Here is a 9,983-nt window from a genome sequence, read left to right as displayed (position 1 = left end):
CCTGCAGGCCCCCTTGGTATTGTGGCCGCTTTATGACCACAAGCTGTAGCACCTTCGAGCGGGAAGAGCAAGCCGCCTCCAGGTGGTTATAGAAGGGTCTACTCACGGGGAGAAAAGAAAATGTTGCATAGATGTCTTTGCTTTGGCACTGTATCTTTAAACACAAATGTATAAGTCCATAAATCTGAGCCCAACTCTTTCCTGGATCCTTTCTTGTATATTCAATCTCATGGCCTCCATTTTCCTTGCATCCTCCCCACATCAGCATCTACCTAGATGTTTGATATGAAGATAAACACTTCAACCATCTTTCTCATCTAAATACACCACATGCTCAAAAGCCTGTCAGCCAAGCTCTGCATTATTATACTCATGACAAGCAGCTAAAGCAGTTTTCTCACAATATCAAGTTGAAAAAGCATCTTTTCAACATCAAGATCTCTTGGGTAGTCCATATCACAAGAACGCTTTCGGGCATTTCATTGAACACCAGCTGAGCGTCTCCCAATACTCCTGCATGTGCTATGAGAGAAGTTGCAATGATTAATGCAGCAACATCAAGTCCACCTATACTGTAAACTTGTGCATAAATTATTTTTTTCAGTTTCTATGGCTACTCTGTTGCGATACACTTTTAAAACACTTACAACGATTGCTCCATTTGGTGACAGAGCTTGGTCTAGCATCTGTACAAGAGCCTGCTCAATTTCTTCGTCCTCAGCATAGCCCAAGAGTGCTGCAGATAAAAAGAGTTTTTACAAATCCATTTTTCAAAATATCCGTGTGTAATACTTGGCCCTTATGGAATACCCTTGGCCAACCAAGAGATCCTTAGGAACCCAACAGTGTCGTATGATCCTTTCTGGGACATAAGGATTTCTTTAGGGAGACCTAAGAACTCGAGCTCCGTTTTGTGCCTGTCATCATTCCCCCTGCACATCCCCTGCACACCCTGTGCGTCCCCTGCCTACCTGCCCATCGGCCCTCCTCCTCTCCCGCCCATCCACCTCCTCCTTACCGCCTTCCTCCTGCCTATTCTCAACTCTTGAATTTAACTTGATATGCATATAAAAGATGTCTTGTTACCAAAAGTTTTGAATTATTGCAAGGAGTGATCCTCCTATCCAAAACTCTTGAATAAGCATTTACAAGACCTTTCGCATCATTGCTACCAGCCGTAACACCTGGATTCAATATCATTTTTCTCTAGGATAGTTTCTTTGACCCTAGTTGGTTCAAGCCTTTGTTTCACAAAAATCAATAAGAAAAGAGACCAAAAATTAATCCAGATGTCAGTCTCTTACAATTCAAAGCCAAGAAGCAGTGGTGATGGTCTTGTCCCTACATGGCATCAGATGCGAGAGAGACTAGATGTTCCACATATGCCTTAAATTGACATCTTTGAATACATGAAAGCCACCTTGGCATTTTGAAGCATGTAGGAAGGGTTCGAAATATTTGGGGGGCAATGCCAACTGCTTGTGGATACTTCCCCGCTGCTAAGATTTTTGTGCTTGCAATGCACATGCCACTGTGACTTGTGAGATGTCGTAATGATGCGCACAAAAACGCTTTCCATCCTTGAAGACATACAAGCTGCTCACATCTCTACAAATAACAGTCTGCTGATCCATCTTGGACATAAGTGCCATGGTTGCATGGCAGTCATCACAAATTCCATAATTTGTTACCACTCGTATTGGCATTCTTTTAGATGTGTTAAGAATGCAGTGTGCAAAGGTCACCTTCTCACTGTGCCTACACATGGCATCTTCCTTCGCTTTAGAGTATAAGTACTGTGCCATACAGCCAGAACCTGGCAAGTACCTCTCTTCTGTTTTGACACAAGCAAGGTTTGGCTTTGAAAAACTGTCTTCACGTTGGAGATATCTTGTATTCCCTGCCATATACGTTTGCACAACCTGACCAATCTCAATCCAACTTTTCCTTGCCTTCATCGATGATTGTAAATTCACTCTTCTTGCCTCGATCTTTTTTGCATCTTCCCACATATCCGCATCTGCATAGATGTTGTGCATCAAGGTATATGCAGCAGCATGCTTCTCATCCAACCTCATTATGTGATCAAAGACATGTCTTCCAAGCTCTACATTACCCCACTTTCGACAAGCGCCCAAGACAACACTCCATGTTACAAAAGAAGGTTGGCAATGCATCTTCTCCAACATTTCCATAGCCTCATTGAGTTGGCCTGCACGTGTGAGGAGATCTACCATGCAATTATAGTGCTTGATAGTCGGAGTGATGCCATACTCTTTGGTCATAATCTCAAAATAATGTTTCCCCATGTGCAAGAGCCCTGCATGACTGCATACAGTGAGAACACTAAGAAATGTGATTCCATTTGGATGTATGCCTTCCTCTCTCATTCTCTGAAATAAACAAAAAGCAAGCTCAATCTCTCCTTGGCGAGCATATCCCATAATCAATGCAGTCCACGTCACAAGGTCCTTTGTTGGCTTTGCATCAAATACCTGCTGCGCATCAATCATGCTTCCACATTTACCATACATGTCTGTTAGAACATTTGTGATGGTTGTGTCCATAGCCTCAACAGCATGAATTTGAGCATGAATTATTTTCCCAACTTTCAAAGCTGCTGAACTACCACAACCTTTCAGAATATTCACGAAGGTCATACTATCTGGTAATAAACCTTGCTCTTGCATTCTTCCATAGCTTGAAAAAGCCTTCTCACTAAGTCCTTGCTCAGAATAGCCCAAGATCATGGCATTCCATGAGGCTACATTTGGGAACAAACCCACCAGTTGCATCTGTTCCAAACATTGCAATGCTTTGTCATCAAGCCTGTTTCTCGCATACCCTGCAATTAGGGCAGTCCACAAGATTGTGTCTTGAAGAGGCATCTCATCAAACACTTTCTGTGCTTCTGCAAGTAAAGCACATTTGGCATACACATCGACCAACGTGCTCCCAACATAACTATCATTTTCATATCCCGCTTTGACAATCTCATTGTGAATTTTCTTGCACATACTAGTAGCTCCAATGCTGCTACAAGCTTTCAAAGAGCAAACAGATGTGATAGCATTTGGTCGCACACCCTTCGTTTCCATTTTTTCAAGACAGTCCAGTGCTTCCTCAGCAAATCCATGCTCAACATATCCTGCCATTAGTGTGTTCCAAGAGACTACATCTGGAGTCGTCTGATTATCAAACACGTCCCAGGCTTCTCCAAATAGACCACATTTGGCATACACATACACCAAAGCATTACCAACAAAATCATTTTCTTCAAATCCTGCTTTAGCAATCTCAGCGTGTATTTCTCGACCCCTGCCTATCACTTCTATGCTGCCACAAGCTCTCAAGCTGCAAACATATGTGACAGCATTCGGAGACAGGCCCTCCAATCGCATCTGTTCCAAACAGTCAAGTGCATCCTCAGCAAGCCCATGCGTAGCATACCCTGCAATTGTTGAGTTCCACGAAACAACATCTCGAACCAAAAGGGCATCAAACACTTCCCGTGCTTCTGCGAATGCACCACTTTTGGTGTACATATCCACTAGAGTGTTGTTAACAACAGGATCTGTTTCATATCCCTCTTTAACAATCTCAACATGTATTTGGCATCCCCTACTCAAGGCTCCTATGCTACCACAAGCTTTCAAACTGCAGCTAAACATGACAGCATTCGGAGACACCCCTTCCACTTTCATCTGCTCTAAGCAACTTAGCACTTCCTTACCAAGCCCATGCTCAGCATACCCTGCAATTAGTGCACTCCAAGACACGACATCTCGAACAGACAGCTCATCAAACACTTCACCTGCTTCTGCAATTAAACCACATTTGGTATACATATCCACCAAAGAACTGCCTACGAAAGCACCATTTTCGAATCCATCTTTGACTATCTCAGCATGTATAATTATGCCCTCGCACAAGGCTTTCAGAGTGCCACAAGCTTTTAAGCTGCAAACGTATGTAACAGCATCAGGATATTTTCCCTGCAGTTGCATCCTTTCCAAAGAGTTCAGTGCTTCTTCACTGAGCCCATGTTCAGCATACCCTGCAATCAGTGCAGTCCATGAGACAACGCTTCTGTCTGGGAGCTCGTCAAACACTTCCTGCACTTCAGCAAGAAAACCACATTTTGCATACATGTCCAACAAACTTTCGCCTACTGAAGAATCTTGTTCAAACCCCTTTGTGACAAGGTGCATATGTAATTCCCGCCCTTTGTCTATGGCTCTTATGCTGGCACAAGCTCTCAAGCTGCAAACATATGTGGCAGCATTCAATGGCATGCCTTCCAGTTCCAGTTGTTCTAAACATGTCAAGGTTTCCTCATTTAGCCCATGTTCAGCAAATCCTGAAATTAGTGCATTCCATGAGATAACATCATGGACAAGCATGTCATCAAACACTTCCTGTGCTTCTATAAAGTACCCACATTTTGCATACATACCCACCAAAGCATTACCAACAGAAGAACTTTTTTCAAAGCCTTCTTTCACAATCTCTGTGTGTAATTCTTGTCCTCTATCTATGGCTCCTATGCTGCCACAAGCCTTGACAGCACAAGTAAAAGTCACAGCATCTGGGAACACACCCTTCAATTGCATCTGTTCCAAACACTTCAGTGCTTCCTGATCAAGCCCATGTTCTGTGTACCCTGCAATCAGGGCAGTCCATGACACTACATCTTGAAATAGCAGCTGATCAAACACTGCCTGGGCTTCAGCCAGTGAGTCAGTTTTGGCATACAAATCCACCAACGTGTTACCGAGAGGAGGATCTGTTTCGAAACCCTCTTTGGCAATCTGAGCATGTAACTCCCAGGCCTTGTTCATGGCACCTATGCTGACACAAGCTTTAAGGCTGCAAACAAAAGTGGCAGCATTAGGAGACACGCCCTCCAGTTGCATTTGTTCCAAACAATTAAGTGCTTCCTCACCAAGCCCTTGCTCACCATACCCTGCGATTAGTGCAGTCCATGCAACAACATCTCGGACTAGCAATTCATCAAACACTTCACGAGCTTCTATAACTGAGCTACATTTGGTATACAATCCAACCAAAGTGTTCCCAACAAAGGGATCTCTTTCAAAGCCAGCTTTGGCTATTTCACTGTGTATTTCAAGGCTTCTTTCCACACATTTAAGCCTCGCACAAGCTTTCAGCAAGACTAGAAATGTTTGCCGAATAGGATGTATATGGTTCTCTTGCATTCTCTGGAAAAGGTTGAAGGCATGCTGGGGTTTCCCGCTATCAATATACCCTTGCATGAGAGAAGTCCAAGAATATGCATTTTGTTGAACTACCGTGTAGAATACCCGCTGGGCATCAGGCATGCTTCCACATTCCACAAGCAATGGAACAAGGTGATTCACAAGAACTTCATACACTTCAAGCCCGTTACTGCGTATGTGAAAATGCACATGCATGGCACACGCTAAATCTTTCAATTTTTTGCACTTTTGCAAGACACAAATAAAGTCTTTGACTGAAGGCACCTCTGGCATCTGCTCCAAAACAGTATGCATCTCCTTAATGCTCAGCATCTTCCAACCAATGTGTTCTCGCATTTGTTGTGCTTTGAATGCATCAGAGTATACTCTGGACCTAACGCCAGGAACACCCGTGTATCTGTAGTGCGCTAACTCTTCCAAGAAGTCAGGGTAAGTAAAGAAGGACCCTGCCTCATGATAAGTTGCTTTAACCCCCATCATTACCTTGCGTCTTGACTCAGGGATGTATAAACCTCACCATTGAAACTACTGCAGCCGCCAGCTATGAGGACAAGCCCAGGACCACTAAATGTTATGACACAGGCTGTTGGGCGACCCGATCCACCAATCCCACCATGGTGGTCTGCCATGATTACAGTAACTACTTGTACACCAGACTATTGTAAGATCCCACCATGGATCAGATATGATTTCCTCCTCCTAATCGAACAAGGTTCGCAGGCAGATTCGACTGTGCTCGCAGGCAGACTGATTACTCCACATGTTTTCAAAATGCTCCATCAATCCCCACACGAGCAGCCCGTGTATGTGTGCTCTGACAATCACTTCCAAAAAGTATCATATTGTGTGGATTTTTTATATCCAGAAGCACCCCATATGTGTGTAATTGGGTTCCATAGGGTGCCTTATGATTTCATCTAATGGTTGTTTAGTACTCAAAAGCACCCCATGTGTGACTGGGTTCACGTCAGGTCTAGCAAATAATCCTTGCATCTTCTCTGCTTCATTGTCTGGCCATTTGATGTACTGCCAAGAGCAAACTCATTAAAACAGACGCTCACATCCATGCGCCCATCTGCTTGCAATGATCGAAAAAAGTAGCTGGTAAGGTCCATAGCTCCATCCGGAGAATCCCTGGGCCTGAGGTTAGACCATTTGTGAAGCGACAAACCTAGTGTCCCATACCATTGGAGCCCAACATCCAGTTGTCAGGATAGCACTAGACCTAAGCCTGGTCTTGATCTCCTGGGAAACCTCCCAACTGGAGGTACCTGATTATGAGCACACCACTCACTATATAGGCTTGGAGCCCCAGTAAAAGCAACCCCATTATAATGATAGGTCCTTCACACACGAGATGCCCATCCTTTTGGGCTCATGTTTAAGATGCCTGGCAGCCATTACTTGAAGTCTTTGTTGTTGTAGTTTACAGCCGATAGCAGACTTATCAGCATGCCATGATGGCATCCTGCCACATCATCATCTGTATCCAAGTCCTGCCAATTGATGTACAACCAAACCCATTCACAGAAAACCTGCAAACTAAACCTATATATAATGGACCCGCAATATATTTGCATTTCAACTTGCAAACTTTATTTTCTCAATTTTGAAAAATCTGCAAGCTTTAAGGTACTTTAGTTAAATTCTAGCTCAAAAATTTACAAATTCCAGAAAAAAATGCTACAAAATTTCGAAGACCAGGCTAGAACAAAAACGGCAGTTACAAACACAAAACAAAAATGACAAAGGTCTTGCAGCCCTTCAGCTTTTTAGAGTTTATAATTTGTCAAAATCGCCATTGGCCAGATGATTAATCCTTGATTAGCAAATACTGTGGACGGAAAAATATGAAGCCAACATAAAATTAGCGTTCTATTAACAACATTTTAATATAAATGTAATAACTCTTAACACATCAATGTAAACATATATATATATATATTGAAAGAAAGAGTTTTTTAAAAATTAATCAACGGTTTTTTTAGGAACAATCAAATATTTAATCTTAAAAAAATCAAAATTTCAAATTAGTTTTTGTTCTATGTGATTGTGTTTAAATGAAATATGAGAGAGAGAGAGAGAGAGGGGGGGGGGGGGGGGAAATGGAGGAAACTTCTAGTTAGATTTTAAATTTTCCCATGAAGGCACGTCTTCATAAATGAAAGAGAAAGAAAAAGGAAAGTAAGGTATCTTTAAAAGATCCAATGGGTCTATGAGACCAAAATGGAACAAGAGTTTCATGTGGTAACTGGACACGAAAAAATATTAACAGAACTTTTAAAAAAAAGATACAATAGTTGTATGCCCATCTCATCACCATGGTGTGTGCACTATGGTGAGGATGTGAATACATCTGAAAGATACATCTCCAAGTGGAGGCCTCTTGTGGGTGCGATATCATCATCCTCATCCATCTAGAATATCCAGCATAGGTGAGTCTATTGACTAATAAGTGACTCACCAAATCCACCCTTAGTGGGTCTATTGACTAATAAGTGACTCACCAAATCCACCCTTAGTGGGGGGGGAAGGGGGAAGGGGGAAGGCAGGGAGGCATCTTTATGTCACTAGAGAATCTCTGTGATCCGGAGCTAACACATGGAGAACTATTGTGGACCTAGGCCCATGGACATCAAGTGTATTGGGCATGGTCTAGGGTGCCTCCAGGACAGTGCTCGAAAAAAATGTTTTTTCAACCCTTAAAATTAAAGACAATGCTAAAACCTAAGCAGGATTTAGACCTTAAAATCTCTAAAAACCATACTAATTCTAGGATTTATAGCTAAAACATGAAGATTTCATCCCTTAAAATTAAAAGACAATGCCGAATTCCAACCGGGATTTTTAAATTTCAGCCGAGAAAATTACACTACAAACCGGGTTATGTGAGCATTGCTCCAAGAGGTTGAGGTGGGACATGGGGATAGCTAATCGTGTGGGGTGGATTTGGGTGCATAGCTACCTCTCTAGATCACCTGTTGGTGTGCTAGCCGGTGCGGCCATCCTCTATTTTGAAGAAGCTAGTAATGGTCTGTTGATGAGAGGTGTCCTGAGTCTAGGCTTTGCTCACTTCTCTAAAGAGTGAGACTTGGTGCGTAGAAGTGTGTCTAAAAGCATTGTCTCTCTTGAGGAGGGCTAGAGCTATGTAGCCTCTTACCAATCTAGCTTGGACTGTAGGGTGCATGTGAACACATCGGGAGAAATTGACTCCCAAGTATAAGATGTGACCTAGCTAGTAAGACTAACTTTTAAAGTGTTATGATGCCCCATTGGAAATGCATGCCCTTTTTAAGCGCATCTTCAACTTTAAGTAGGAGATGGATGCTAGGATACAAATTCTCTCTCTCTCTCTCTCTCTCTCTCTCTCTCTCTCTCTCTCTCTCAAACATAAACACACACACACACAAGCTCACAAGTACAAAACAAAAGTAGGAGAAATGGGATTGACGGGAGATACTCACAATTGAGTAGATTAACAAATGATATGGGCAAATTAAATGATTGAATAGAACTGAGTGTTTGGGCTGAATGTTACTCTGCCAGATGCTCTGGAACTTAAAAGCCCACTGTTGTCTGTCCAATGCCACAAACTTGTCCAACCTTTTTAAAAAAATGAAAGAAAACTTAATGCTTTGGGTTATCCAGCCCATTCGGAATCTTGCCAAAAATCCAATCTTTAACCTTTACGGGGCTATCTGTGAACAGAATCCATACACGATAAAGGAAATCCCACACCTTCTTTGCCGACCAGACATGAAATGAAACGATGCAAGCATGCTTCCAAGCATGTAGTACAAAACACACAATTACCAGAAGTAATCCACCACTTTCGCAACTAGTCCCCCAATAGTACTCCTCCAACTAGCATGCTAATAGGGTATGGAACATCATGAAAAGTAGGGCTTGGTGGAAGGAAGTAATCTTACAAGCTGGTAGTCTAAGATTGCATATCAAGGGAAGCTGTTCCTATGGCACATGCTAGTTGGAGGACAAACTCTCTCTCTCTCTCTCCCCCTCTCTCTCTCTCTCTCTCTCTCTCTCTCTCTCTCTCCCCCAAACACACACAAGCTCATAAGTTAAAAAAATAGTAGTAGGATTTGAGCTAACCTATGCTCTAATACCATGTTCAGGAGAAGTGGGATTGAGGGGAGACACTCAAAATTGAGCGGATGAATAGATGATATGAGAAAATTGAATGATTGAATGAAATTAAGAGAGAATGGACAACACAACATAAATCACCAAATTGTCCAAATTCCTGCATTAAAACTTGTCATAGTTTTTTTAGTACATGCTTTTATTCTTGGTGGAAATGCATGCCATGTTTAGGCATTGGTTCTAGGTGTGCGTTATTCTAGGTGGAAATTCATGCAATTTTCAGGCATGCATTTCCACTATATGCTTTGATTCTTAGTGGGAATGCATGCCATGTTTAGGCACCAATTCTAGGTGTCTACACTATTCTAGGTGGAAATGCACGCCATATTAAGGCACCTTCATGTTAAGCTAGGATATAAACTATCTCTCACACAAGCTAACAAGTAAAAATCAAAAGTAGGCTTTAAACTAACCTATGCTTTTGCCTACAAAAATTAAGATGGCAAAGTGCCCTAGGATGGGCGGGCAAGACCATGTTAATCGGAATAGTTAACATAACCGTGTTCCTAAAGGTGATCGCATATGCATCACCGAGGTTGGGTGGTTAGAATACTGTTAGTTCGGAGAGATGCATGGATGGTC

At 42.4% G+C, this 9,983-nt stretch overlaps 1 protein-coding gene across 1 annotated transcript; it reads right to left on the bottom strand.

Annotated features, from left to right (window-relative positions):
- Positions 1-1,230: 1,230 nt before the first annotated feature.
- LOC147642123 (pentatricopeptide repeat-containing protein At2g27610-like) lies at positions 1,231-7,142 on the bottom strand. The gene has a single exon (XM_086803191.1). It carries the CDS (start codon positions 5,718-5,720, stop codon positions 1,500-1,502), a length of 4,221 nt encoding a protein of 1,406 aa, XP_086659317.1. The 5' UTR covers positions 5,721-7,142; the 3' UTR covers positions 1,231-1,499.
- Between the last annotated feature and the right edge of the window lie 2,841 nt (positions 7,143-9,983).

This window comes from Cibotium barometz, chromosome 1 (genome assembly GCF_041138505.1).
Source record: "Cibotium barometz isolate CiBa-2024 chromosome 1, ASM4113850v1, whole genome shotgun sequence".
Classification (NCBI taxonomy): domain Eukaryota; kingdom Viridiplantae; phylum Streptophyta; class Polypodiopsida; order Cyatheales; family Cibotiaceae; genus Cibotium; species Cibotium barometz.
This window is presented reverse-complemented; position numbering and strand designations above follow the sequence as displayed.

Coding starts and splice junctions, on each gene's coding strand:
- LOC147642123 (XM_086803191.1), bottom strand. CDS start 5,720: ATGATGGGGGTTAAAGCAACTTATCATGAGGCAGGGTCCTTCTTTACT.